General features: G+C 36.3%; 2 protein-coding genes across 7 annotated transcripts; both read left to right on the top strand.

Moving 5' to 3' along the window:
* The first annotated feature begins 256 nt into the window (after positions 1 to 256).
* LOC132161652 (myb-related protein 2-like) lies at positions 257 to 3,334 on the top strand. Of its 2 annotated transcripts, XM_059571813.2 has the most exons (7): positions 257 to 444; positions 535 to 748; positions 841 to 917; positions 1,274 to 1,331; positions 1,458 to 1,542; positions 1,658 to 1,727; positions 2,340 to 3,334. In XM_059571813.2, the coding sequence occupies exons 2-7, from the start codon at positions 538 to 540 to the stop codon at positions 3,096 to 3,098; spliced, it is 1,260 nt and encodes a 419-aa protein (XP_059427796.2). In that variant the 5' UTR covers positions 257 to 444; positions 535 to 537; the 3' UTR covers positions 3,099 to 3,334. The 2 variants fall into 2 exon arrangements, with proteins under 2 accessions (XP_059427796.2, XP_059427797.2); XM_059571814.2 differs by having other exon boundaries at positions 257 to 748.
* Positions 3,335 to 6,365: 3,031 nt separating this feature from the next.
* LOC132191387 (transcription regulator NOT2/NOT3/NOT5 family protein) lies at positions 6,366 to 26,261 on the top strand. 5 transcript variants are annotated; one of them, XR_009441273.2, is made up of 18 exons: positions 6,366 to 6,619; positions 6,774 to 6,905; positions 8,276 to 8,413; positions 9,371 to 9,421; positions 10,158 to 10,247; positions 10,360 to 10,506; positions 10,726 to 10,836; positions 11,387 to 11,443; positions 12,483 to 13,205; positions 13,579 to 13,749; positions 15,810 to 15,975; positions 16,679 to 16,824; positions 18,558 to 18,836; positions 18,922 to 19,056; positions 19,293 to 19,474; positions 20,297 to 20,404; positions 20,960 to 21,054; positions 25,965 to 26,261. XR_009441273.2 is itself a non-coding variant. In XM_059606375.2 (17 exons), exons 1-16 carry the CDS (start codon positions 6,527 to 6,529, stop codon positions 20,361 to 20,363), a joined length of 2,688 nt encoding a protein of 895 aa, XP_059462358.2. In that variant the 5' UTR covers positions 6,366 to 6,526; the 3' UTR covers positions 20,364 to 20,404; positions 20,960 to 21,230. The 5 variants fall into 5 exon arrangements, 3 of the variants coding, with proteins under 3 accessions (XP_059462358.2, XP_059462360.2, XP_059462359.2); XR_009441274.2 differs by lacking the exon at positions 25,965 to 26,261 and adding an exon at positions 24,044 to 24,329; XM_059606375.2 differs by lacking the exon at positions 25,965 to 26,261 and having other exon boundaries at positions 20,960 to 21,230.
* The last annotated feature ends 1,331 nt before the right edge of the window (positions 26,262 to 27,592 follow it).

The raw sequence follows: 27,592 nt of genomic DNA on the forward strand, positions 1-27,592 counted from the left end.
TGGTACCCAATGCAAGGTGTGAGGTGTTATAGAAAGTTATACTACAGAAGAATTCAAATGGATTCTGAGAATGGAAAGTGGAGCTAGAGGACAGGGCCCACAGTTAACAAAGTAGGAAGGACAATATCTCTTTTCAAGTCACTGTGAATATTGAACTGGAGCAGGTACTCCATTGGCTTGTCCAGGATTCTATGCCTCACAACCTCCCTCCCTGGCCCCCATACCCAGTTTGCTTTATAAAAAGCCCATGCCTGAGAATACCTTTGGTTTGTGAGAAGAGGGTGAAGGAGAAGGCAGATAAGGAAGAGCTATTGTAAGTAGTTCTATTTAACTGATCGAGTATCAAGACGTTGGCTTGTACCTGAAGAATATAGTATCGTCAAGTTCCAAATTTCAGGGTCCAGCAATTTCAATCAGGAGAAGAAAAAAGAAAGCGCACATCAGGTAAAACAGAACTGATCTTGAGCACAATAGTTTGGTTGTTAGCGCCTCTACATCAAGATAAACTTATGTCAATTTTTGTGTTAAGGACAGAAGATGTACCATCATCACCAACATCAAGGAAAGAACATCCACTCGTCTTCAAGAATGTCCATTCCTCCCGAGAGACATTTATTCCTGCAAGGTGGGAATGTTCCTGGAGATTCGGGACTTGTCCTCTCAACTGATGCTAAACCTAGACTTAAATGGACCCCAGATCTTCACGAGCGTTTCATAGAAGCAGTTAATCAGCTGGGAGGAGCAGACAGTGAGTGTTGTACGATAATATAAGGATCATCACATACAGGAATTAGAGGTTATCAAACTTCAGCTAATTCATTTATTATTCTTCCAATGCAGAGGCTACTCCAAAAACAGTAATGAAACTTATGGGGATTCCAGGACTCACCTTATACCACCTAAAGAGTCATCTTCAGGTAAATATCAATACTAGGCAATATCACTTGTGAAAGTTGCAATGACTACTGGTCAACTCTTCTTAGATCTCCAGTTCATTAGTTTATCAGTTACAGTAACACAGAAATTTCCCTGCTTCACCTTCTGTGTGACTATATACCTAAACCTACTACAGAAATTATGAAATTTTGTGCCTTCATGTGTTATTCTGTAACTGGTAAACTGGAGTGGTCTGGGTCGGAGAAGAGTCATATGTGCAAAAACAAGCCATACAGATCCTTTATCCAATTTGGAGGTTTTCAAGGACCAAGGGATGGAGTTCTTTTATAACTAAAACCATATGTATTAATTGCTAACTTGGTCTTGTTGCAAGCAGAAGTACAGGCTCAGTAAAAATTTGCACGGACAAGCCATTAGTGGGGCCAACAAAACTGGTAAGAGAACATTCTCATAAGTTTCTGTCTAAACACTTCAGAGTATTTACAAGCAATTTAAGAATTATAATGTAATTTTTTCTTACCAAGCATCGGATGTGAATAAAATTTTACTCATTCATATAGGTATAGCAGGACAGGGGTGTGACAGAGTATCTGAACCAAATGGAACAAGTTTGAACAATTTAAGCATTGGACCTCAGACAAACAAGTATGAACACAAGTAGTCTCTGACGTTCTTTACACTGAGTTATTTATATATCTATTGTTTTAGATCAGATTTACTATTCAAATTTCGCACTAACAATGAAAACTCTGAATTTCAGAAACTTACATATAAGTGAAGCACTACAGATGCAAATTGAAGTGCAGAGAAGGCTACATGAGCAGCTTGAGGTATAAGATACTTGAAACTTCTGTATATATGGATCTAATTGAATGTCCTTTCAGCAAAAAATAAATAAATAAATAAACAACAGCTATTTTACATGTCCAAGATTATATTGACTACAACAACAATGAATAAGAAACAAAATGAAGAGCTGTATTTTCTCACTTCTTCCCAGAAACATTATTACTACAGGAAAAAGAAAAAGAAAATACTATGACGCAAACAAACTTTTGCATGCATCAAGTTCTACATATCACTATCAATATGTTCATTTAGTGTAGATAAAGTTAATATGTTCTTAAAAAAACCTCAAGGAAAAGAACCAGGGATCAAATTTGAAAAGAAATTATGCACGGTTAAGAGATGTCAAAAACTCATAAATGACTTTTGGAAGTTCGCATACACAAGTATTAATCACATTCCCTAGACCAACCTGATCAATATAAAATATTCAGAAACAAAACTTGTACATAATTGATGTTCTGTAAATATGTGCATTCACGGTAACGGTTTAATATCATTAATTCACTAGTCAAAGGCACACTGTTCTTCTGTTCCCACTATCTTGTAAAGGATTATTTAGCAGAATTTTGACTATCTGTTCTCAATTAAACCAGGTACAGCGACACTTACAGCTCCGGATAGAGGCTCAGGGAAAATACCTGCAGGCAGTGCTGGAAAAAGCCCAGGAGACACTTGGAAGACAAAACTTAGGTGCTGTGGGACTTGAAGCTGCCAAAATTCAACTCTCAGAATTGGTGTCCAAAGTATCCAATCAATGCCTGAATTCTGCATTTTCAGAACTGAAAGAATTACAGGGGTTGTGCCCCCCGCAAATACAAGCAACCCAGCCCAATGATTGTTCAATAGATAGCTGCCTGACTTCCTGTGAAGGATCTCAAAAGGATCAAGAAATACACAACAGGGGGATGTTGATGAGACCTTATTCCGGAACTCAATTCTTGGAGCAGAAAGAGATCTCTGAAGACCACATGCTTCAGAAGACAGAACTCAAGTGGTCTGAAGACCTAAAAGAGAGCATGTTTCATTCTTCAATTGGTAAAGACGCAGAAAGAAGAATGCTCCCTGTAGATAGAAGCTCCAGCGACTTATCCATGAGAATAGGACTTCAGGGAGAAAACGGGAATGGCAGCAACAGCTGTTCTGCGGGAAGATTTAAAGGAAGGGACTTGGATGACAATTTCCTAGACCGAACCAACAATAGGGTGGAATCAAGTAAACTAGAAAATGAGAAAATTTCTCGAGGATACAGACTGCCTTACTTTCCAGCGAAACTAGACCTAAATGCCCATGATGAAAATGATGCTGCTACAAGTTGCAAACAATTCGACTTGAATGGTCTCAGCTGGAGTTGAGAAGTTTTAAAACGAATGAGAGGTAGAAGAGACAAGATTAGGCCATTAGATTTGCATCGGAGAGGAATGATCAGCAAGATATTTGCTGCTCTCTTGTTCAGGCCAAGTTGCCAGGAACAATCAATTGAAGAAATTGGAATAAATTGCAATGACAGATATAGATCACATTTGGAACTATATGACTTCGATAGCTCCAGCAAAATTTACTTTCTGTTATCTCATACATCAATCCGAGTTCAAAGATTACAAGCAAAATGCCTTGATCTATCATGTTCAAAATACTTCCTTTTTCCTTATCCTTCTTTTTTTTTTGTTATCAAGATGGTTCGTACAAACTTCACAACTCCATGAATTAACACCTATAATCATATTAACAATTTGAGAATGACTAACAATTGGGTTGAACTTACTAACTCAAGAAATTCATGGCTTAACTCATCTCATAAAACCGGTTCAATAAGAGAGGATTGCCTATTCCTTATAAACATGCCCAAGATTTTGTTCACATAATTTCACATGATATCAGAGCATTGACAGTTCACACCTAATGATCCTCAATGGCCTTATCCAGCGATGCCAACGCTTGTTTCAATCTTCCAAATATTAGTCATCTCGTTACTTACAAGCTAGATGACTCCAATTTCATGGTTTGGGTATGTCAGGCAATAAGATTCAACCAGACTTCTGGGAACACAGCACAATTCAAACTGAAGCAAATTACCAGATAATTAGTTATATATATATATATATATATAAAGCATTGACATTACACGACTACTTCGTCAATGCGTTTAGAGTTTTTGTGCCAAATATCAACGAGTCCGTGACAGTGTAAGCAAATTGACGAACGACCTCATCAATCAGTCTGGGCCCTGGCCAACTCCAGTCCCAAAGCAGTTCCTGCGCAGATCCCATGTGTACAATGGCTTGAACTCTATGCTTTGCTCAAGCAGAAAAAGGACACAGTTGCCACTTTCACGGCTGCAAGTTCTCGCACACAGTTGGCCATCAAACACACCATTGCGGACATGACGATAAACAGTCCAGAGTTACAAACTTTGTTGCGAAATATATATTTTTATATATAACGAGGAAAGAAAGAGAAAATACAAGGGGATCTTTGCCGTGATGCAGCCTTGGACGTAAGAATTTATGTTTATATAGACTTCCATTGCGACCAACTGGCAGCAAGTAGCTAGGGCATTTAACTGAATGGGTATTGGAAAAAAAATAGTTAATAGTAGAAATAGATAGAAAATAGTGAAATTGAATAGTTATTCATATTCTTTAGTTTAGAAATAAATAACAATACACGTGCTCTAACTGAAATTAATTAAATTAAAATACTAAAAACTCTCATTATTTTGTTTTTTTAACTCATATTAGAAAATATATATATATTAAAATAAAATAAAAACCCTAAAAAATCATGGGTGGCCAACCACCCCAAGCGGCAAGGAGTGGTCGCATCGTGATAGACCCACAAGGTGTTTTGGGGTAGTCACACCACCCCCAAAGCCCTCAAGGGTGGCCGCGACCAGCCCAAAGGAGCCCTGGGGGTGGCTGTGACCACCCCGAGATGCCACGAGAGTGGTGCGACCATCGATTGGGGTGGTCGGCCACCTACATTAATTTATATATATATATTTCAAAGTTTAAAATAAATATGGGTGTTTATGGAAAATGTATTACATTCTATAAATAATAGCTATTCTTTTCATTTTTTAAGATGAATAGTTTTTTGTTTTTTTTTTTAGGGGGGATGAATAGATATTTTTGTGTTTAAGGGATTAATGATTTCCACGAAAATAATTATTCTTAGGAATAAACTCTTATCAAACAAAATAATGACTATTCCTTATAAATAACCATTTCATTTCAAGAGTCTATTTCGCAAACCAAACATGTCTAAAGTGTTTGAAATGATGCTCATAAATAAATAAATAAAAGTATTTATGTTGAAATCTATGGAAAATTATATATTTTTATATCAAACTAGCTTCAAAATTTTGTATCATTTCTCTCTTTTTGTTTATGCATTTTTTTTTTCTTTCTTCATATTTTAAACTCCTCGTAATTTCTATATGGTATCAAATCTCTCTTTTATGTACACTCCAACGTTCTCTTACAATTTTTCCAATGTTCTTCACGGTGGTCATTCACCTGGAGTTCCTACCAATCTATTCATCCATTGCCCTATTTGGATCTTGGTCTTTTAAGCTTTCACTCAAATCTTTCAGCACACGAATCACAAGCTTGGAAGCTGATCTACACAACGCTGCTGAAAACAACCCAAACATCCACCACATGCATGCACCCTCACGCACCACCAAGAGTTTGTCTAGCACGACCCCATGCTCCTCTAAACGTCCTCACATTCCACCTCAAGTTCCTGGCAGTTGATCCATGCATCAAGTCAAGTGTGAAGCATAACTAAATTTGGGTGTTAGCTCGATTTGGTGAGGTTAGCAGGAGACGGCGGAGGATGCCATACACAATGGAGATGGTGGTTGTCGACAGTGTTGTTAGGAGAGGGAAAATGGCGTCAACGACAATAGCCAAAGACGACAACAAATCGATTGAGACTGACAATGGCAAGTGGTAGTGGCAAGGTTGGTGTTAGCACCTTTATATCATATTAAAACATTTTTTTAACAAAAACCCAAAATACACTTGCTACAAAACTTTATCAAGCACCTCTTAAAACTAATTAATATATAATTCAACAACAATTTATTTTAGAAAATAAGTATTTTTTTTTCTTAGTTCTTTAGGGTGAAAATCTAAAAACTTATTCGAAATAAGAAAAAAAAAAGGGTTAAATAATAAATTAGTCTCTAGGGTTTTATTACCTTATTTTTTTCTCTCTAGAGTTTCATTTTTATTATAGGAGGTCTATATGTTTTTGATAATAAACCAAGTTAGTCCTTCGTCAGTTGACTTAACGGAATTTCACCTAGACCAATCAAATGTTGACACGTGGCACCTATTTAATTTTTTTAAAAAAATTAATAAAAAAAGTATTTTTAAAAAATATATATTGGAAGTGGCTGGCCACCCCCTTTCACCCCTGGCCACCCCCATCTGGCCAATATCAATGAAAATCAATATAATAAAATCTATATTTTAATATACTTCGACAATGGTAGCATCCGTTTTAAAAATTAACAACAATATTAATCTCTAACTATTCCATTGTTTTTTAAATAAACCATTAAAAATGTTTTGGTCCTCGTACTTAATAAGAAGATAGTGGAGCATCTTTTACACGATAAGAGCCCAGCCCATAACTGATCGCATCTCCATCACCGTCTTCCACAGCAAAGCACGAAAACCCTAAAAACTAGAACTAGAAAACGAAACCAAACCTACCTGCAAAAATCTAATTTGACAAATCTTTTGGATGACAAATTCGCTTGTATTGCACAATGGGAGCCAGCCGTAAGCTTCAGGGAGAGATCGATCGGGTTCTCAAGAAGGTCCAGGAAGGCGTTGATGTCTTCGACAGTATCTGGAACAAGGTCCTCTTCTTATTTTCTTTACGTCTCCTTTGGTTTCCAAGAAGAAGTCAGAATTTGAATTTGAAATGGAAATTGAAATTTGGATTATCTTAAGCCCCAAATTGAGAGCCTAGTTGAATTATTGAATGCTGTTGGTTCTTTGTTCCTCTTTTAGGTTTACGATACGGACAATGCGAACCAGAAGGAGAAGTTCGAGGCGGACTTGAAGAAGGAGATCAAGAAACTCCAGCGGTACAGGGACCAAATCAAGACATGGATCCAGTCCAGCGAGATCAAAGACAAGAAGGTCAGTCTCTTTTGCTTGCTGATATATTTGAAATCACGTACGTGGACATTTGCATTTCTTTTAGACTAAGGAGCGACAGAGCGTTGTGTATTTGTACATTGTTAAATTTTAGCTCTAAATTTACTGTGGCGTCCCAATAAATGGTTCATATGCATAGCCCAGAGGTGTTTGGGTTAGCTAATGTTAGCTCGCGTTCACTTTGTTACTGTAAATTCACCTATTTAGTGGTGATTTTTCAATAGTAAGCATGGGCATCTTTTCTTGTGATTTTGGGTATTTTGCCAATAAATTAAAAGGGGTTCACATTTCCGTTGCCAGAAGCTACTCGATATATGTATGTAGTTCTAGTCCTCCTTCTTGGGCGCATAGATGGATTTCCCCTTGCCTAGGGGAACCAAGGGTAGTTGGTTTTCGTGGCACACTTGGTGATTATATTTTGGGGGAGGGGAACTTAAGCTGTGATTTTAGTGTCATATACTATGGAGTTGCCATTTAGGCTGACGTTTATTATTGGGCCAGATGTTTATGAGATAGAATTTCTGGTATGGGAATATGCGCAAATCCTTTTTTTTTTTTTTTTTTTTTTTTCTGGTGTAGCTATGGTCCTGGAAACCCTATTTGATGCTTAGGACTGAATCGTAATGTTGCTGATCTAATATTTTAATATGTCTATGCGTGGGCTTCTTTTCACCTACCTGGAAAAATGGTCTTTGAGACCTTTGTTGTGTTAACCAAGTTGTTACAGTATAGCGTGATGAAAATACGGGCATCAATTTTGAAGTGGGTACTTGGTGCAGAAAGGGTTACAATACAGTACCTGTCAGACACCTATTAATTTGCAAGATGCATCGTAGCTTTCCTTTATATAAGAGTTATTACTTTAATATGTCTGGCTGTTGGGTCAGCATCTGCATTGTATTTGCTACATTGTATTTAGAAGTTCCATTGCAGTGAAAATGCATATCCCACCCCACCCCATCTCTCTCTTTGGCACGGTAGGACTTAATATGAGATCATTTGAGTCTGTGTGTATGAGTGTAGCAATAATTGTTTGTAATTTGGGAGAGATTTTGAATGGAGATAATGTGGTTTGTTTGCTTTCTATTATTCAACTTTGATCAACATCTTATCTTGTTTATGCTACCAGAAAAATGTCATAAGAATGTATGTATGTTTTGTCTTCCTGTAACATTTCACACTATCTTTGATTGTTGGACTTATTAAGACATCTAACGCTTGAGTTGTTTTAGACTTTATGGGTAAATTATGGTATATTGATGTGAAACATATTAATTTGAAGCTATAAATTTGTATTTCTTGATTTTGAAGATGACAATTAATTTTTTTTCTTTTGATACATGTTGACGTAGGTTAGTGCCTCTTATGAGCAGGCTTTGGTGGATGCTCGTAAACTTATTGAACGTGAAATGGAAAGATTTAAGATCTGCGAAAAGGAGACTAAGACAAAAGCATTCTCTAAAGAAGGACTAGGCCAACAACCTAAAACTGTAAGCATAACCTTTTGTGACATTTTGCTTTATAATCCGATCTTGTATTTAAGTGGAGAAATGCTGATTGTAAAAGGTTAAGTGGCCATCTGAATTCAAAACTTTTTGTTTGCTAGGGTGGTGATACATCTGCAGGCTGCAATTACATGTGTCCTGTTTCAATGCTAATATACGACAAAATTGTTCAACTTTGACTCTTATCATTTCATTTACTGATGCAATTTTATGAAAGATATGGAAGTTATCCCGTGTTCACTAGAGGGCAATGGACAGAGAGTGCATTTGCTTCTTATCATCCTCTCTGTCTCTCTCTCTCTGTCTCTGTCTCTGTCTCTCTCTCTCTCTCATAGTTTATCTGTTACTTGCCTTCATCTGGAGTAATTTTACATAGTGGATGTGGCTGATGAGTTGGCATCGTTGCAATAAATTACCTATACCATCCCTGAAGCTGTCTTGCTTTTAGTGCTGTGGTCATTGTGTCCAACCATGAGAAAAGTGCTCTTATACGAGAATTTAGATATCAAGAGCTGGAACTCTTTTAGTTCCAACGAACTTTTTTAGTTCCCACATATACTTGTGGGTCATGTTTTGGCTTTCAAGAGACTGTTACATATGGAATTATCTTTGGGGTTTGGGCATAGCAGAGAGCATATTACTCGGGTCTCTTTTTTTTCTTTTTCTTTTTTTTTTTTTTGTTTTTTTTGTTTTTTTTGGTGGATGGTGGGGAAGCTCCCATAGAATTCCAAAGATTATCTGTGTTTCCTTGGTTATTTCTTTCTTTCTTTTTTCTTTTTTGAAAATATTTTATTTTTTCTTATATATCTTATATAAAAATGCACCTTGTACTTTAAGCCTTAAAGTGAAATAAATAGTTATACCATTAATAGCACATTTGTATATTTCTCTAATCCACAAGAAAAGTTACTTTACTTTTCATGCTGTTCTTTTTTGTGATAGGATCCAAAGGAGAAGGCTAAATCAGAGACAAGGGATTGGTTGAACAATGTGGTATGAAACTAAGCCATTTGTTTAATTTTCATGTTTGCTCTCTTCCTAAAAATGGTTTCAACTTGGACAATGGTATATTTAAGATTCATCTTTTCCAATTTGTATCCATTATGCATTTAAATGACTAGCTTTTATGTGTTCGTGAATACCTCATGCACATTAGATGACTTGTTTCATTGCTTGCTTAATGCTACCTCTGGTCCATTTTTGTTGGTCCTTCATAAGTCTAACCTTTTAATAGGAGATACATTAATGCTTTCACATGCAAGATAAAGTGACTGCTTTTCCAAATTACCTTTCATTTTCATTTCTATATATTGTTTTCTACCTAAAAAAGTTACTGTAATATGAACCCCATAAGATAGTTTTCATGTTTTTAAGTACACTTTTTGGAAGTTCCAGAAAGGAATAAGGGACTGACTGAATGGGGTGGAAGGAGTATATATTGTGCATATTATATGCAGTATGCAACCAAATGGTTTCCTCCATGTCTTGTGGGGTTTGGAAAAGCAAAGAACTCACCAAATAGGTTGATGCCTGGACCATGCACCTGGTGGAATCTGTTTACTTCATAATAACTTTCCAAATTTGTGCTCCTTTCTCTTTATACATATTATTGATCTTTGGACATCATTGTTACATTTTACATGGTCAAACTACTTATTCTCGTTGTTCAACATATCTGAAATTTTATCATTCGGTATTTATTTTTGTGATATATTCTGTCCTCGAGTAGGTTTCAGAGTTGGAGTCTCAGATTGATAGCTTTGAAGCGGAGATTGAGGGGCTATCTGTTAAGAAGGGAAAGACTAGGCCGCCAAGACTGGTAGGACTATCACACCCTTTATAAATGCCTTTGCCTTTTCTTTTCTTTTTTCCCCTTTCTTTCTTTCTTTTAAGCTTCAACAGTCATTGACTCTTTTTCTTTTGTTTGGAAGACACATTTAGAGACATCTATCACCCGGCACAAAGCTCATATAATGAAGTTGGAACTGATCTTGAGGCTCCTGGATAATGATGAACTGAGTCCCGAGCAGGTTAATGATGTTAAAGACTTCCTGGAAGATTATGTGGACCGAAATCAGGTCTGTACTGCTTCATATTCAAGTTTGTTCCTTTTTCATTGTTGTTGTAAGCAATGGAATTTAATGAAAGATACACTGTTAACATCTGCCTCTAATGTTTTTCACATTATTTTTTCTATCTGATATCCTATTCAACGAAGGAATATTATTCATAAGCTTTCTGTTTAGATCACCTATATCAGGTTTATTAACTTTTATCTGTTATTTTTGTTTCTCTAGGACGATTTTGAAGACTTTAGTGATGTTGATGAGCTTTACAACACTTTACCACTAGACAAGGTGGAGTCTCTTGAAGACCTGGTTGTAATTGGTCCTCCCAGTCTTGTTAAGGTAAATTCTTTGCACCATGCAGTGTTTTATTTTTAGATTCTTATATTTAGTTAAAGTTTGAAAAATAATTGTTAAGCTGTAGTTATCTCTCTTTTTTGTTTTTAAGAAAATGATTTATTTATGGTTCCTTTCCATTTGAGATGGATTTATGAGTTACGTTATAGACGCAAACATCTTTTCAAGTGGTTTTTTCTGTTTGCCAAAACTGTGAAGTACAAAATTACAGGTTGTATTTCGTTCATGTTTGGGAAAGTTGATTTGGAGGTGCTTGATTCAATTAAGCATATTCTCTGTTCTTTATGGATCTTTTAAATTGTAGCATGCTTTATTGTATCCATTTTCGTCAAAGCTTTTATCGAGTATCTGTGCCTTTCTTTTCTCATTTTTTTACAAAATATCTCACTGTGGTGGGTTTCTATAGCATAGGACATGATGTGATACATTTGGACCCAAGACTTTGAAGGCATATGGTTGAGGATCTTGTTTATGTTAATATACTCTTAGTTTTTTCTGACCCCTGGGGACCCAATATAATTATCTTTGTTGGCAGGGGGCACCTGTTCTTAGCTTGAAGACATCTTTGGTGGCATCAGCCTCTCAAATTCCTGTAAGTGTTTGTATATATTTTTGACACAGATATCAATCTTGAAATGATATAATGGACAGTTTAGCACTTGAGCTCCGAAAACTGTCAACTATATATTGAAGTTCTGGCTTTGGACGGTCTCTGTTTTGATTTTAACAGCATTCTTCATTAGGTTTGATGTGCAGAACCTTTTTTTGAGATATTTTCTTTATTGACATGGTGCTTCCTTTCACTTTTCACAAAGAAAAGCTCATGGTGCTTTATCACCATGGTGTATATTGGTTTGCACAGAATGGATCAAATAATTGGTAGAAAATGGTCATATGTTATAGTTAATTAACATGCATGCTTTATATATTAGTATTTTTGCTGTCAGCCTTGGTGATAGATCTTTTGGTTTCCCAAGGATAGCATGCTTATATATTAGTTGTAGGGTCCTTCAAGTTCTAATTAGGCCACCACAGTAGAGCTTCTAATATATTTCGTGGAGTCTCACTGTTTTGCTTTTTGGTGAACAATGTAGAAATTTTGTATCAGGCAGAGGTCTTTTCTTTCTGTTAATTTCCTTAAGTTTCAATATATGACAAATTGTGGGTTATATGGTTTCAGGCTTAGGTGCAGTCAGTTCAAGAGCCCCTTTTGTTGATAATCTATTGTATAGGCTATTGTTAGTGGATTTCTGTACAGTTTGATGTCAAATAGTCCTATATGGAGAACTTTCTTTCTTTCCTTTTCCTTTTTTTTTTTTTTTTTTTTTTTTTTTTTTGTGGATTTGGATTCCATTGTTATGGGAGCCATGTAAAAATATTTATTTGTTGAATTAGATTTTGGTTCATATTGTCTGAGTTCTTCCCCCTTTTCCAGTGCAATGTTAGGAAGTTCTTTGAGAGGATAAATGCCTATCTTGTATTAATGTGAATAATCTTCTCTGCTTCATACACAATTTTCTAACAGGAATTCCATTATGTCAGAATTTATTGCTTTTTGATTCTCCTACTTTCCGTTTTGTAACATTCTATTGTCCTCAGTCAATAAGTAAGGGTGATGGGTTCCTTTCCAGGCCACTGGTGCGTCTAATCTTCAGCAGAGTACTGTCCCAGAGCAAGTTGAAGATACGGCTCCCCAGGACATTAATTCTGATACTGTTCCAAGAACTCCACCGCCCAAAAGTAGTGTACTTGCTTCTTCTGCAGCATCTACGCCAGTTGGGAGTCATGCGACAGCTAATGTTTCTGCTCATAATTTGTCTAGTGTCTCCACTGCTTCAGCGAGCCTTCCAGTTTCAGGCTCTATTCGAGTTGTCACAGAGAACACTGGTACTACCAATTCTTCTTCTGCTTTGAGTCTGTCCCCTTCTGCAAGGGAAGAAGATAGTCTTCCTGGCCGCAGATCATCTCCATCTCTTTCTGATGCTGGACTTGTAAGGGGAATTGGTAGAGGTGGCCTCTCCAGCCAACCATCAGCTAGTATCCCTCTTAGTGCTAGCAATGTAGTTCCTGGAAATGGAGCTGTTGGTGCAGTTCCTTCAGCCTCAGAGATGACGAAGAGAAACATTGCGGATGAGAGACTTGGGAGTAGTGGCATGGTGCAGCCTTTGGTTTCCCCTCTAAGTAATAGAATGATTTTGCCTCAGGGTGCCAAGGCAAACGATGGAACTGGTGCGATTGATTCTAGTAATGTTGGTGAGCCTCCAGCTATAGCTGCTGGCAGAGTTTTTTCCCCTCCTATGGTCCCTGGTATGCAATGGAGGCCTGGAAGTGCCTTTCAGAACCAGAATGAAGCGGTATGTTACTTCGCACCATACCCTCTAAAATGATTTTTCTTTGGTGGTTATCTGCCTATGAGCTTTAGACTAGTGTTTGCATGATTGGCCTTTGTGCAACTTCTATACCAATTTTCCCACTATTTAACTGTGATTGCTTGCAGTTATTTCTTACTTGTTTTTCAAATTTTTCTCCAGAGGGTATTTTACTGGGATTTAACTGTTCATGTGTGTAGTAGTGGGTAAACTTCATATATGTTTATGCTGTACTGCATTGCCTTCAGTGTTTTCTTTTCAGTTTACTGCAGAGTATGATTTTAATTAAATTATATTGTCTAGATCATTGCTTTGTACTCTTGTTGTTTAATTGGAACTAAGCTATCTTCCTTTTCAGGGGCAGTTTCGTGGAAGAACTGAAATTGCACCTGATCAGAGGGAGAAGTTTTTGCAACGGCTCCAACAGGTGCAGCAACAAGGTCACAGCACCCTTCTTAGCATGCCAACTCTTGCTGCAGGAAATCATAAGCAGTTTTCTTCACAACAGCAAAACCCACTCTTGCAGCAGGTGCTTTTTTGTGTTTGAGCTCTTCAATAATTTGGATTTTTTGTTTTCTTTTTTGAACCAAATTCAACTACTTGTGGGAATAGTTAGTATTGACAAAGATTTGTCAATGTGCAGTTTCATGACTAATTATAAGATATGAACATGTGGAATTATTAGTTATGTCATGTCATAAACTTAGATTCAGTCATGGTTTCATATCATATGCACCTCCACAAATAATGACTCACCATTTTGCCTCTCTGATAATGAGTTTCCTACGAAAAAAAATCCAAGTGTTAATTTCCACTTTCCCACATGGCCTCTTAGTTCAAATAGTAGGGGAATATTTTTCCTATTGTGAACACCCCATTGGAAGACAAATCTTTTTTTTTTAAAAAAAAAAAAGAGAGCTTGGAATTTGATTGTCACCAATTGTTTCTCCTTAAAGATGATAGTTCCTGTTTACATATAAAATACTCTTCATGGGATAAAGAATTTCATTATATATTGCAACTCTTTTTTTTTTTTTTTTTTCTGGATCACTTCTATTTCCTATTTGTTTCTGCATTTGGCAGATGGGGATAATAGTAGTAATATGTGTTAAAAGAAGTGATGCTTAAGAAAAAAAGTTATTCTTTTGTCCCACCTTCTTTAACGTGGAGCATTTTATAATACTAGACATTTTAAAGACGAGGTGAGCTAAAAATCGCCTTTGGTATGAAGAGATATTTGACTATTTATGTGTGCATAGAAGTGTTAAACTTATCTTTGAGTATACTGCATGTCTATTATTTCATGGATAACCCAGCCTTAATCCAATTGTTTGAGATCTGCTGAATAAATCCTTTCCTAGACTATTTTCAGTCACTACATATATACAATAATTTATAGAAATAGGATTAATGTAATTTCATGCTTTTAAAATATATATATATATATATATATATATATATATATATATTTTGTCTTTTTTCATTTCAATATCCTTTAAGATTCTTACATGGCGTTTGGTTTGGGGAATCCAATATGCCCCTTGGGATCCAGATTTTGGAGAGTGTGGTGTGAGAGAATCTGATATCCGGAAATTATAGTAATAATCATGTTTGGTTTGATCAGTAATTTAATAAGATTCCAGGAATGTGAAATCCCCATGTTTGGCTTACTTTTAGAAATCCTATAGGTATTGTGTGTGTTTTTTTTTTTAACAGAATACCTTTTACAGGATAAAGTTGAAATACCTCATCTATTTAAATTTGCTTTAAACCATCAATAGTATTTTTTTTTTAAAAATTTATTTGATAAGTAAAACATCAATAGTAATATGTTTAGAAAGAGAACAACTCTACCATAATTTTGTATAAGCTAATTATTGTACATATTTTGCATAAGCTGATTATTTCATGCATAAGCTGATTATTTCATGCATAAGCTAATACATCAAATAATTGATGCTTCTTACTGGAAAGACAAAAACAAAAGCAAAATGGGAAATTCATGTAAGAGTTGTATTTGCCTACAAAGAAGAAAAAAAAGGTGGATCGATGCGGTTGTTTAATTAACTTTGTATCACGATGGACATTCTATGTATGGTGATGGTTATCATTTCATTTCTTCTTTTTATTGCCCTTTCCTTTGATGATCCAATTCATTTTGTATGCTAGTGTGATAATTTGTTGAATAGGGTTGCGCCCTGTGTACTAGGGTTGCGCCCTAGTACACAACCTTTGTACTCCTTGTGTATACTCCTTGTGTGCTAAGGTTGCGCCCCTCTGCGCTTTGATTAATACATCTTTACTTATCAAAAAAAATAAAAAATTGTTGAATAGAAGGGCCCGTTTTGCAAAAAGATATTTTCATCTTTTTTTCATTTCTCTAAAAAATAGTCAAACTCCTTTCTTCACATTACCAAGCAATTTAACTTTTCTCTCACAAAAAATTAAAAACTCCTTTCACCTTTATATCACATCAATCAATTCTTATTTCTATTTAAGCAAAAAAAGAAGGGAAAAAGCTTTCCCAAACACTGCCTCACCATCTATGATATGATTAATTGAACTGTTTGACATCTGATCATGTTCCAGTTTAATTCTCAAAGCACATCTGCCTCTTCTCAAGCTGGTCTGGGACTTGGAGTCCAGGCACCTGGTCTCAATAATGTTACTCCTGCCACCTTACAGCAACAGAATAATTCCATCCATCAACAGTCTAATCAACAGGCATTGATGTCAAGTGGTCCAAAAGATGCTGGTAACCTTCATGTTTTTAATTTTTAAATATGATTAAAGTAGGGGTGAACTATATAAGTAGTGTTTTTCCCTTGAACTGCAGTTTGGGGAATGATCCAAAAGAGTGGTTGATTTTTAAAATGAATTAAGAATGATTATATGGTTGATTTGTATTCCACGTCTAATGTTGTGGTGACGCATTTGACCACCTTCTTTGTTTCTCTATTACTAGAGAACTTGGGTTTCTTGTTTTCTAGCTTTATGTGGGCTTATCCTAGGAGGAGCTGTAGAACTTTTTGCTTATCAAAAAAAAAAAAACTTTTTGCATGTTGGAAAGGTGTCTTGGTAGGCACTGATATGGTATGACTTGGAAGTTTTTTCCTTATGTGTTACATATAAAAAAGAAAAAAGAAAATTGTTAGGACCTTTGAGGTTATTTAGCTTTTAGTGACTAAGTAGTTGATGCTGTATAAAGTTGTTTCTCTTTTCCTTTTATGATTTTTGCATCTTTGTAATTTTAAGTTTTAGTTCTTTCAAGGCGTTTCTCCTTGCAGCTTCACTACACTAGGATTGCTCACATTGTTTTTTACTTGTAAAAAAAAGATCCTGATAGATTTAAAAAGGGGCAACATTGTCAAGCACTTTAGGCTATCATAGCCAACCTATAGTGATCACCACTATCTCATAAAATAGAATACAGTAATGCTTGCTTATGAATGATGCAGATGTTGGTGCTGCAAAAGTTGAGGAGCAGCAGCAACAACAGAATTTACCTGATGATTCAATTGTTGACTCTACAAGTGGTTCTGGGCTTGGAAAGAATCTCATGAATGAGGATGATTTGAAAGCCTCTTATGCAATAGATAGTCCTGTACGTTGAAAATCTCGAACTTTTGTCTATTATTCTGAGTGTGCTAAGCAATATTTTGTTTACATTGTATCTCTGTGCTTTCTATTTGTCTATCTTGTTTTACAGTTTTTAAGTTACGATTGATCTGCTGATAAAAAATGATGACACATAGGTTGGCTAGTTATTACATTAGTAGCTTAAAACTGGGGAAGCAGTGCAGAGTGGCTTGCTATAATCACCAGGGGTATTGGATTAAGTGGTTGGCAGAATTTAAACCCACTAGAGCAAGAATTTATGCTTAAATTATATTAACTATAGTAATAAAAACCTATTTAAACCTGGTAATAAAGAAGTAAAGGAATCTGCATTTTAAAATATGTATGTTGCATAAAAGAAGTGGTGACATACATTGTCAAATACTATTTGAAGTTGGGGTAAAATTTTTTTTTTCCTTCCTGTAATTGGAATTCTGAGTGGTGCTAATGCCTAGAGATGTTAAATTACCAATTATCTTAAAAGCTTAAGCTGATAAGAAGAGATAAATTTAATCACTTGATCATTACTTTAACACTCTCCCTCATGTGTGTGCTCAAACTCCCTTCTAATAGGTGAGACCTAACACGTGGAGTATTTAATTTAAATGGGAGGTGATTTGATGGAGACAAGGTTTGATCTCAGGACCTTTGTCTTTGATACCATGTTAAATCATCACTTGTCCCAAAAGCTTAAGCTAATAGGAAAAGATAAATTTAATCACTTAATTATTACTTTAACGCTCCCTTTCACGTGTGGGCTTAAATTCCCTTTTAATAGGTGATATCTAACACGTGGAATATTTGATTTAAATGAGAGGGGTGAATTGATGGAGTCAGGTTCGAACTCAGGACCTTTGACTCTGATACCATGTTAAATTATCAATTGTTTCAAAAGCTTAAGTTAATATGAAGAGATAAATTTAATCACTTAATCATTACTTTAACAGGGGAAATCGTTGAAATATCTCTCCTTTTTAGTAATTTAGAAGTGTTACGGTGGTGACATTATTGCATGACATAGTTGTAATGGCTTGGATTCAATGGTAAAGGGGTTGTTGGGAGGCCTTGGTTTGCATCTTGCTTAACACAAAAGCAAAAAGAAGTGAAAAAAGGAGTGTGCAATTTTTTTTTTGTGTGAGTGAAACCTAAACATAGACTTTTCCCTTTGCCATCAGAATCCTCTGTTGAGTCATTAATCTTACCAATATATCTGATATTTGTCTCAGAATATTGACTTTTATAACAATAAAAGAATTCTATTACCTATATATGTATATGTATGCATGGATGTATATTTGTCTGTGTGTGTGTGTGGATTCATGTATTTGGGATTGGCATTTATTTTTGTTGGATATTAATTATCTTGGCAATAATTGTGTAATTGTTTTATCATTGGAGTACAAATGGTTGATTTGCATGAATTGTTTTATCAATGGAGTACAAATGGCTGATTTGCATGAATTACTGATAAGTGTAGCATCTTTGATACTTGAGACGACTGATCTCAACCTTTTCTACTTTTCCATTGAATATATATCCAGGCCGCTGCTGGTGTCAATGTTCCTTTGTTTCGGCCATTTCTTCTCTTTTTGAATTATATGCCGAGTCTTCATCAGAACATACGAATAGTTGTGTATGATTTAGAAGTTGATGGTCTCTTAGTAATTAAACTGATGATTAAGGTGACCTGAGCTGGATGTAAATCCTTGTATGTTGCAGGCAGGGGTATCTGGCTCTTTGACCGAGCCTGCTCAAGTCCCTAGAGATATTGATCTCTCTCCTGGGCAACCTTTACAATCAAATCAACCTTCTGGGAGCCTTGGTGTTATTGGCCGAAGAAGTGTTTCTGACCTTGGTGCCATTGGGGATAGCCTCAGTGGATCAACTCTGAATTCTGGGGGAATGCATGATCAGTCCTACAATTTGCAGATGCTTGAGGCTGCTTATTATAAACTTCCTCAACCCAAAGATTCTGAACGTGCAAGAAGTTATACTCCAGTATGGATGCCCAACAGTATTAATATGATTGCACCCTGTTAACTATAATCTTGATTTGTAACTGTAATTCTTTTGCCTTATACAGCGGCACCCTGCAATTACTCCTTCTAGCTATCCTCAAGTACAGGCGCCTATTGTTAATAATCCTGCCTTCTGGGAACGACTAGGTCTGGAAGTTAATGGCACTGACACTCTCTTCTTTGCATTTTACTATCAGCAGGTATCTTGCTTTCTAAATTAGCATTCTAAGTTAATGGCTGACCAAAAATAAAGCTCTAAAAGTTTAAAAAAAACAAGGGGAAAAAAACAAGGACCAAAATCTATAAACAAATTAAGAAGACTAAAGAAGAATTCTAAACCCTAGAACTAAAGAAGAATTCTAAACCCTAGAATCTTGCTTTAATACCTTTTGTTTTAATACAATGTACTTCCTGGGGCAATGGATATTGTATGCAGAACACTTATCAACAATATTTGGCTGCAAAAGAGTTGAAGAAGCAATCTTGGAGATACCACAAGAAATACAATACATGGTTTCAACGGCATGAGGAGCCCAAAGTTGCCACAGATGAATATGAACAGGGGACGTATGTGTACTTTGATTTTCATATTGCCAATGATGACCTGCAGCATGGATGGTATGTAAACTTTGATTTTTCATCCCCGGCACCGTTTTTTGTTTGCAATTGCATTTCTTGTTGATATATGTCCATGTTAAGTTATCATAATTCTTTTAGAGATGCTTTGAAATTGAAATTGAGGGGTTGGTTTGAAATTGAAAGGATTAAAAAATCAATGTCCCCTTTCATTATGAGTGCTTCACCTTGTGATGTTGTGAACTGTCAACTTTCGGGTGGCTCCTAGTCCTAGATGTCTTTCAAAATTTTAATATGGAACTCTGCTCCAGTTTCATAAATGACATTGTTGGGCTTCTTGAATATAGTAAGCCAAAAGTTTTCCATACACTGGAGTTCAGTATGGGTAGAAGTACTGGAGCTTGATCGTGACATCTTATGGTTGCCACACAAAGTTTCTGACAGCAGTAAATATTAGTAGCCATAGTCAATTTCTATTATCAGCAATTTTATTTTTTATAGAGAGAGTACAAACTCCAGGGGAAAGGAGGGTACGTATTGTAGTGGTTTGATGGAGATGTAGAAAAATTAAAATAGAAAATAGAGGGGTTAGGAATTAATCCTTGTGGCTTCCTGGTGATTCTTCTATTTTTTTTTTTAAAAAAAAATACCTGGTTGTAGGGAGTATGGGCTGCCCTTATCCCTCTTTTTTGCTTGTTTTTGATTCCTCGAGGCATCCGATATGTAACATATGTTTTTTTTTATTTGCTGTCTTTGCTTCTTTATTCTCTCTGTTTTTTTTTTAAAATAAAATAAAATAAAATAAAATAAAAATGTGTTTGCAATTCCCATGATGTGTCTTTATATGGATGTTGTGTTGTTCAGGTGTCAGAGAATCAAGACAGAATTCACTTTTGAGTACAACTATCTTGAAGATGAACTTATGGTATAGAGGATCTGAAGAACATTGAACATGTCATTGTTGTCTTCCAGGTTAGTGTCGTGCAAACTATGTTTGAGAAGTTTTGAAACAATTCTTTCAATTGGTTACACTGATTCCTTGTCTTGTTTCTGTTAACTCTATTGCTGATAAATCATTACGAAATTTGGCATCATTCATTTTCTTTTCATATGTTGATTCAGCCAGAATATTCATCCAATCAGTCTATGAAATTTTGCATGTAATGCCTGATCTGGAAGCAATCTTGATAGTTATCCATATTATAGCCAAATGTATGAAGTCTTGTAATTAATTCAATTATCTTTGTTCAATTCCAGCAAATGTCTAACTTGTGAAATTGGACTGATTGGAACTGACACTCTGCTTGATGTCAATGGAATAAGTTAACTACATGATATAATAGAATTTCCAGTTGATGCTCTTTTAGTCCATGCATACAGTTCTTAGGTGAATATTCTTTCATATATTTTCCTTCTGCATTAACTTTTGGATTCATCTTTCTATCTCTAGAATTTGAGTAATCTTGACATTTCAAATCTCTTCTGCTTGTCTAGTTCATCACATACATTTGATTGTCTTCATTTTAGGTGGAATTCACATGTAAACATGTTGCTTTGGGTGCTGCACATAACAGTAGACGTGGAGTTTGTTGTCAAATGGCTTTGGCCTTCTGTTCTTGCAGGTATTATCAGAAATTGTGTTAGGAACTGTTGAGTGCAAAATTATTGTCGATCCTGCTCTAGTTCTTGATGGGGTAAAGGTTACTAGGTTCAATTACATATCCATGTTTAGCTTGTTAACTAAGAGGAGATATTGTAGTAACAAAGCATATTTTAATCATTGGTTTTTGTTTCCATATTTTGATATCTCAGTTCCTTTTCAAAAAAATATTTTGATATCTCAATGAACACAATTGCATCAAATTAAAAGTAATAGTACCAATTTTCTTTAGACCCTTGGTAATATATTGGATAACTAATGGCTGTATCGGATGGAAAATCATGGTGTGAGGTACTTGAAATTGAAGAAGTGTTTCTAGTGCTTTTCAAAATCATTGCATTTTTCTTTTTAGGAAGAAATCAAAATTAGTCCCTTGGTTTTCTTGCGAGGAGAAGATAGTCACCTTTCATAGGAGAGAGGTAGCCATTCACCCCTCACAACTACCATCTCGTATTATTATTATTGTTCATGGTAGATTTCTAAGTTAAGGTAAATTGGTGACGTGGAATGCACAATTAACACATAATGTGTCAGAGGAGAGTCACTTCTCGTCAACTTGATGGTTTAATGTGGTGTAACATCAATTAAATTGGACAAGTTGGAGGGCTCTAATTTGAAGACCTAATTATTGAAATTGAAATTTCGAGGATTAAAGTAAAATCGTGAGAGAATCTTGAGACTAATTTTGATTTTTTCCTTTTGATTTTGATTTTTTATTTTTATTCTTATTGAAAAGTAGTTTATGAGAGTATATGGAAAAACCTTGTAAGAATTGGGGTCATCATGGACCATTGCCTGTCATTGCTGTCAACATTCTTAGATGGAGCCTTGTCCAGGCGGGATAGGGCAACTCATCGCTACCAGTAGTTATGGGTGGTGGCTAGGAGGTGTTGATGAAGGTTTTGATGTGGAACCAAAACTAACTTTACCGAGGTGAAGAGGTATGCCCATCTGAAGAAGATTCGAACACTATAGTAACTCCACTTGGCAAGGGTCTCTTGGAGATTGGGATAGAAACGTGGCTTGCCTTACGGTCCTTATCCTGTTGGGCTAGTTGGCGGACTCTTTGAGCTCCTCCAACTCAGCAAGGTGGCCTAGGCATGCTTCAGTCTCCTTGTGATTCTTGGCCTCATGCAACCTGGCACCCTTGGCTTTGCACTAGTATTGCTTCTCGGTTGCCTCCCATAATCCAATTCCTTGTGCTTGGTTTCGATCGTTCTCTTCCGAGAACCAGTCGCACAGGCTTTGTTATGATGCCTCTATTCTTGGGCATCGCGTTGCTCCTCCTCTAAGTGGTCTCATTGCCTAATGATGTCATCAAGGATTGTACATGTGGTTTTTCTTCTTCCGTTGGGCACTGCCTCCCCAGTTGCCGCCCTTAATCTTTGGTATCAAAGATGTTCTTTCCCTTTCCTTGGGCAATATTTTTTCTTATTTTGACTCTGTTTACTTTGATGTAAAATAGTTTTCATCGGAAAATATTTTCAAGGAAATCATTTTTCCTGAAAATATTTTATGTCGAAAACATTTTACGGCGTTACTGAGCGCACATAATATATATATATATTTCTTTTTCCAATGGGGCCCCTGCCGAGACTCGTCCGAGACTTGTTTGGGACCCCACCGAGACTTGCCTGGGACTTGAGCGGGAACTACCCAGGAATTGTTCGGGACTCGCCCGTGACCCCGCATGACCTGACCAGGATTTGCCCGGGACCTAGCTAGGACCCGCCCAGGACTTGACCGGGACTTGGACCCACTCGGGACCTACCCAGGACTTGATCGGGACCCCACCGAAGGGTCCTGGTCAAGTCCTGGGCGGGTCCCGGCTGGGTTTCGGGCAAGTCCCGACAGGGTCTCGGGCAGGTCCCAGTTATGTCTCGGTCAAGTTTCAGGCGGGTCCCGGTTATGTCGGGCGGGTCATGTCGGGGTCTCGGGCAAGTCTCGGCAGGGTCCCAGTCTAGTCTTGGGCAAGTCCCAAGCGGGTCCCGGGGAGGTCCCAATTAGGTCCTAACAGGTTCTCGAGCGGGTGCTGTTCAAGTCTGGGCAGGTCCTGGTGGGGTCCCGGACAAGTCACAGGGAGGTTTTGGGCGAGCTTGGCAAGGTTTGTCGATTTGAGAATCCGAAAACCATTTTCCAAAAATTAAAGAAGAATTTTCGGTCAAAAGGAAAATATTTTCCATTGACCATTATTTTACATTGAAGTAAACACTGTAAAATGCGAAAGTCACTTTCTGGAAACTATTTTACGTCGAAGTAAACGAAGCCTTAATTAGATATAATTAGATTTGTATAATTTTTGGTTAGTAAAGCTTATTTATGGGATAGGAAAGAAGAAGCTAGTTGGAAAAGGGGAAAGATAGAGTACATTGACAGAATTGAAAATTCTTACACAAAAGGTTTGTTGGATAATTATTATTATTATTATTATTTTTTTTTTAAAAAAAAAAAAAAAAAAAACTAATTTATAATTGGGCATACACTTAGTATAAACAGGATAGAAATGATGTACTTTGAGGTGCTTTATGCTTTTAATAAGATTGGTTATTACTTATTAAAAAAAAAAAAATGATGTAGGGATATAAGTTTGCAGTGATTTTTGTACAAGGAATAATAAAAATCATGTGCTTGGCAAAATATACAGGGTATCTCTGCTTCTGAATAACGCATATATCTAAAACAGAAACATTTATAGTAAAAAGAAAAAGAAAAAGAAAAAGAAGACTAGTGGATGGTGGGGAAGTAGGTGAAGCCAATTGATATCATTTTAAATGAGTGATTTTAAATACTGATCTCTCATCTTACTCTCATATTACTGGGCTTACGTGTCTGTGCCTATTAATCTTAGATTTTTTTTTTTTTTTTTCCATTGAGAGTAAGATAATAAAAGAGTACACATAGCATTACTTCCTTTACGGTGGGTTGAATAATTTATACATTTTCATCCCTAGTTCACCCCAATTGGGGAGGATCCTTCGTCATTCTCCAGGTGCTGTGAATCATCAAACTTGGCTCCCAGATTTTTCTACAGCCACTTTATTTTATTTTATTTTTATTTTTATTTTCTAGTTGCTATAGCCACCCACTTCAATATAGAAAAATATGAGCTTATCTCTTTGGTTTTTCCTTTCCTATCTCATGTACAAACAAACATGGGAATGTAAATTTAGTTAAATTTATTCCTTAAATTTCTGAAAAAATTATTGTATTATTTCCTATGGTTTAGGCCCTTTTTCTCGTGTTTTATCTCATTATCAAATTTTTTATTTTTATCTATTACCTCATGTTTTATCTCGTTATCAAATTAATCATTTCGTCTATTCTATTAGATTTTTGAGATAAATGCAAAATCAGTTCATGTAGTTGACTTAAATTACAAATCGCTCTCTGCGGTATAAAAAATAATTTAGAGGTCCTCAAGGTATGCCAAAATAACAATTTAGTCACTGCAATCAAATTCCGTCAAAAAACTTGATGGATTTTGTTAGTGTGCCACGTTAGCACCAATAAAATAATGACACATGTCATTCTTAATTTATATATATATATATATATCAAACTAAAAAACTTAAAAAAAAAAAAAAAAAAAAAAAAAAAAGGGGTGGCCTCCTACCCCCAAGATCTCTCTTGATCTCTCTCTTTGAACTGCTGCAAAATCCAACTATACCTAAACATTAAAGTGGAAATGGAGTAGGCGAGGTCACATCTAGATCTTGGTGGCAAAGTCAATGATGGAGAAGTGGTATAGGACAGAGCGGCAGGTGCGGCGCGGAGTGCGGAGTAGGGGAGGACGAATTACAGGCAATTTTTGATGTTGAAGAGTTGAAAGCAAACACGATAAGGAAATTGAATTACAGGGAAATTTTGTAAAGAACGAAGGGTTGAATTTAAAACTTGAGAGGAACCATAGAGAATATGATGTAGAAAAAGAGCTGAAAAAGTTAAATGAACATGTTGCAAATAGGAGCAATAGAAGGGTAGTGAAAGTGACTGAGTGGAGGCGGCACAATCAGCAAATTCAGAAATGGAAGCATAGTTGAGAAAGATAAAAGTGTAGTCTTCTGCAGCTGCAGCCATGCTTTATGCATGGAATAATGGAAAGTTCATGGAGAGATCTTGGATTTTTTTTTTTTTTTAATGAATTTTTTTTTTAGTTTTATATATATTATCTATAGTGACATGTGTCACCATTTTTATTGGTGCTGACGTGGCACACTAACGTAATTCGTCAATTTTTTACGGAATTTGACTGCAGTGAATAAATTGTTATTTTGACCTATTATTTTTTATACCACATTGAGCGATTTGTAATTTATACCAACCACATAGACTGATTTTGTATTTATCTCTAAATTTTTTAATGAAAAAAGTGTCAGGCAAGTAGAAAACATACGCACCCTATAATGCTTGACACATGGCAAAAAAAAAAAAAAAACAACAACAACAAAATCACAAGAGCAAAAAAGGAAAGAAAAAAGAAGGGCCAAAGAAAGTGAAAAAAAGAGGAAAAAGAAGTGGCCGAAGGATATCTCCTCTCCATCACCTACGGGTTAAATCGCTCGTTCACTTTGCGATTGGGTGGTGAATCTTTCTTGATCACGATAGATCTCCAAAATTATAAGGGTGATAGAGGGGGCGACTCCCCCTCTTTATAGGAACTAATACAATAATATTTTGAAATTATTGTTTTTATTTTATTTTTTACATCAAAACATGGAAAACGAAAAATGGATATAGGTTGCATGTTCATGAATACACGGCGCGTGCTTTCCATGTGGAAAAAAAAAAAAAAAAGGCATAATATGTAATGCAGTTTAGAAGGAGTGTGATTGAAATGTTGTATTATTGACTTGTTATAGCTTCCATGTGCAGTGGGTCAGTTTCGTGGCCTGTAAGCTGTGAGCATGATCCTTTATTTCTTGCTGCTTTTACATATGCTCTGCCTCTTCGCGCTTAAGAAGCCCTCAACTTTTCGGATGCTGATGTTTTCATAAGCTAGCCTTGGATTTGTAATTGTAGGGTTACGTATTTTGCAATACAGGAGGAGTTGACATGTGTAAGTGAAAAAATATATAATATGATTAGATCAAAAACCCCATATCCCAGGGAAGTTGACGATTGAATATGATTTATTTATGTGGAACTAGTTTTGACTGACATACATGAAGATTGGTGAGCGTTATAAATTATATTTATTAGTCACGGCATTCAATAAAATGCAGTTGAGAAATACAATAATTAAGATTATTAATAAATAACATCTTTCCTTTTCTTTACCCATTATTACTTATGGTTTGAAAATTCAAAGGTTGGTTGGTATTTTTGAATAATAATAATAATAAAGAAGGATATATATAGGAGGACTAGAGGAGTGCGGCCTTTTCAATTTTCATAGATGTGAAAGAGCGAAGTGGGCCCGGACAGCGAGCAGTCACTGTACAAGTGTGAATGGATTGGGTCGGTGGTGGGCGTATCTTAGGGTGAGCCGAAGCCTTTTGGTTTTGTTTGGGAGGTGTTAGATAACGTTATCAGCAGCCACACCAGACGGCCCACATCCGCTTGTCTTATTAGATTGCAATGAGGAGAATCGCCTCCTCTTCCTCTAGAGTCTAGGCTCTTCTTATTCTTACGAAAGAGACATGTCCTCATTAGTTACACTCTCTCCAAGTACAGGGGAGCCATAACTTGTTCACAAACTTGAATGAGCTGTGCCTCATTCATTTATGAGGGCCCTGGGTCTACAATAATAACACTTGACTGGACCGACTTATTGTGCTTTGGTCTATGATGTTAACATGCTACCCTCTTCTTACTTTACTTATTCGTAGGGTGTCAAAAATTACTATGAAACCGAAACTAGAAAATTGAAGACCTGATTTCGATTTCGGTACCCGGTTTTTGGAACCCGGTTTTTACCGGGTTACTGGAACCGGGTGCATATATATATATATATATATAAATTGGTTACCGGATCAGGCACAAACCGAACCGGTCGGTAACCGGGACCCCAAGATCCCGATTCCAGGTTTCGGTTTCTCAAAATCAAGAATCGGGTACCCCAATTTCGGTATACGGGTTGATCCCTTCCTTTGTACAAGTTAATTTTGTTGTATAGTTTTAATGCCCACTTGTGCTTGTGCAGAAAGGAAGGAACGTGGAGTCCACAACCACTCGCAGAAAATAAATAAGTTGATGGATGGATGGATGAGATGAAATGCCAAAAAGTAAAAAACCCACTTCCCCTACTTCACTTCACTTATTAATCGCAACTCCCCCATCTAAAACGGATACGGCCCTCAATGTTATATGTCGGTCACCGACCACCTGAAAAGTGGAGACTTCACGGACCAAAAACCTGTAACTACAAAATGACAATAGTACCCTTCGCACGCACCCCTTCTTTCTTTTCTTTTTTTTTGGCGCCTATTCTGCGCTCGTGTCGTGCCCTTACAAGCGGTGCACGTTGCTGTGCATGGGCAAGCGTGCGGTGTCAGAACTCA

Source organism: Corylus avellana, chromosome 10 (assembly GCF_965113065.1).
Source record: "Corylus avellana chromosome 10, dhCorAvel1.hap1.2, whole genome shotgun sequence".
Classification (NCBI taxonomy): Eukaryota; Viridiplantae; Streptophyta; class Magnoliopsida; order Fagales; family Betulaceae; genus Corylus; species Corylus avellana.

Excerpts from the sequence above, each read along its gene's own strand:
- LOC132161652 (XM_059571814.2), top strand. The coding sequence starts at position 538 with ATGTACCATCATCACCAACATCAAGGAAAGAACATCCACTCGTCTTCA. Across the intron at positions 1,332-1,457 it reads TAGTGGGGCCAACAAAACTG|GTATAGCAGGACAGGGGTGT; the intron begins GTAAGAGAACAT and ends TCATTCATATAG. Across the intron at positions 1,728-2,339 it reads GGCTACATGAGCAGCTTGAG|GTACAGCGACACTTACAGCT; the intron begins GTATAAGATACT and ends CAATTAAACCAG.
- LOC132191387 (XM_059606375.2), top strand. The coding sequence starts at position 6,527 with ATGGGAGCCAGCCGTAAGCTTCAGGGAGAGATCGATCGGGTTCTCAAG. Across the intron at positions 8,414-9,370 it reads TAGGCCAACAACCTAAAACT|GATCCAAAGGAGAAGGCTAA; the intron begins GTAAGCATAACC and ends TTTTTGTGATAG. Across the intron at positions 19,057-19,292 it reads TTGCATTTTACTATCAGCAG|AACACTTATCAACAATATTT; the intron begins GTATCTTGCTTT and ends TATTGTATGCAG.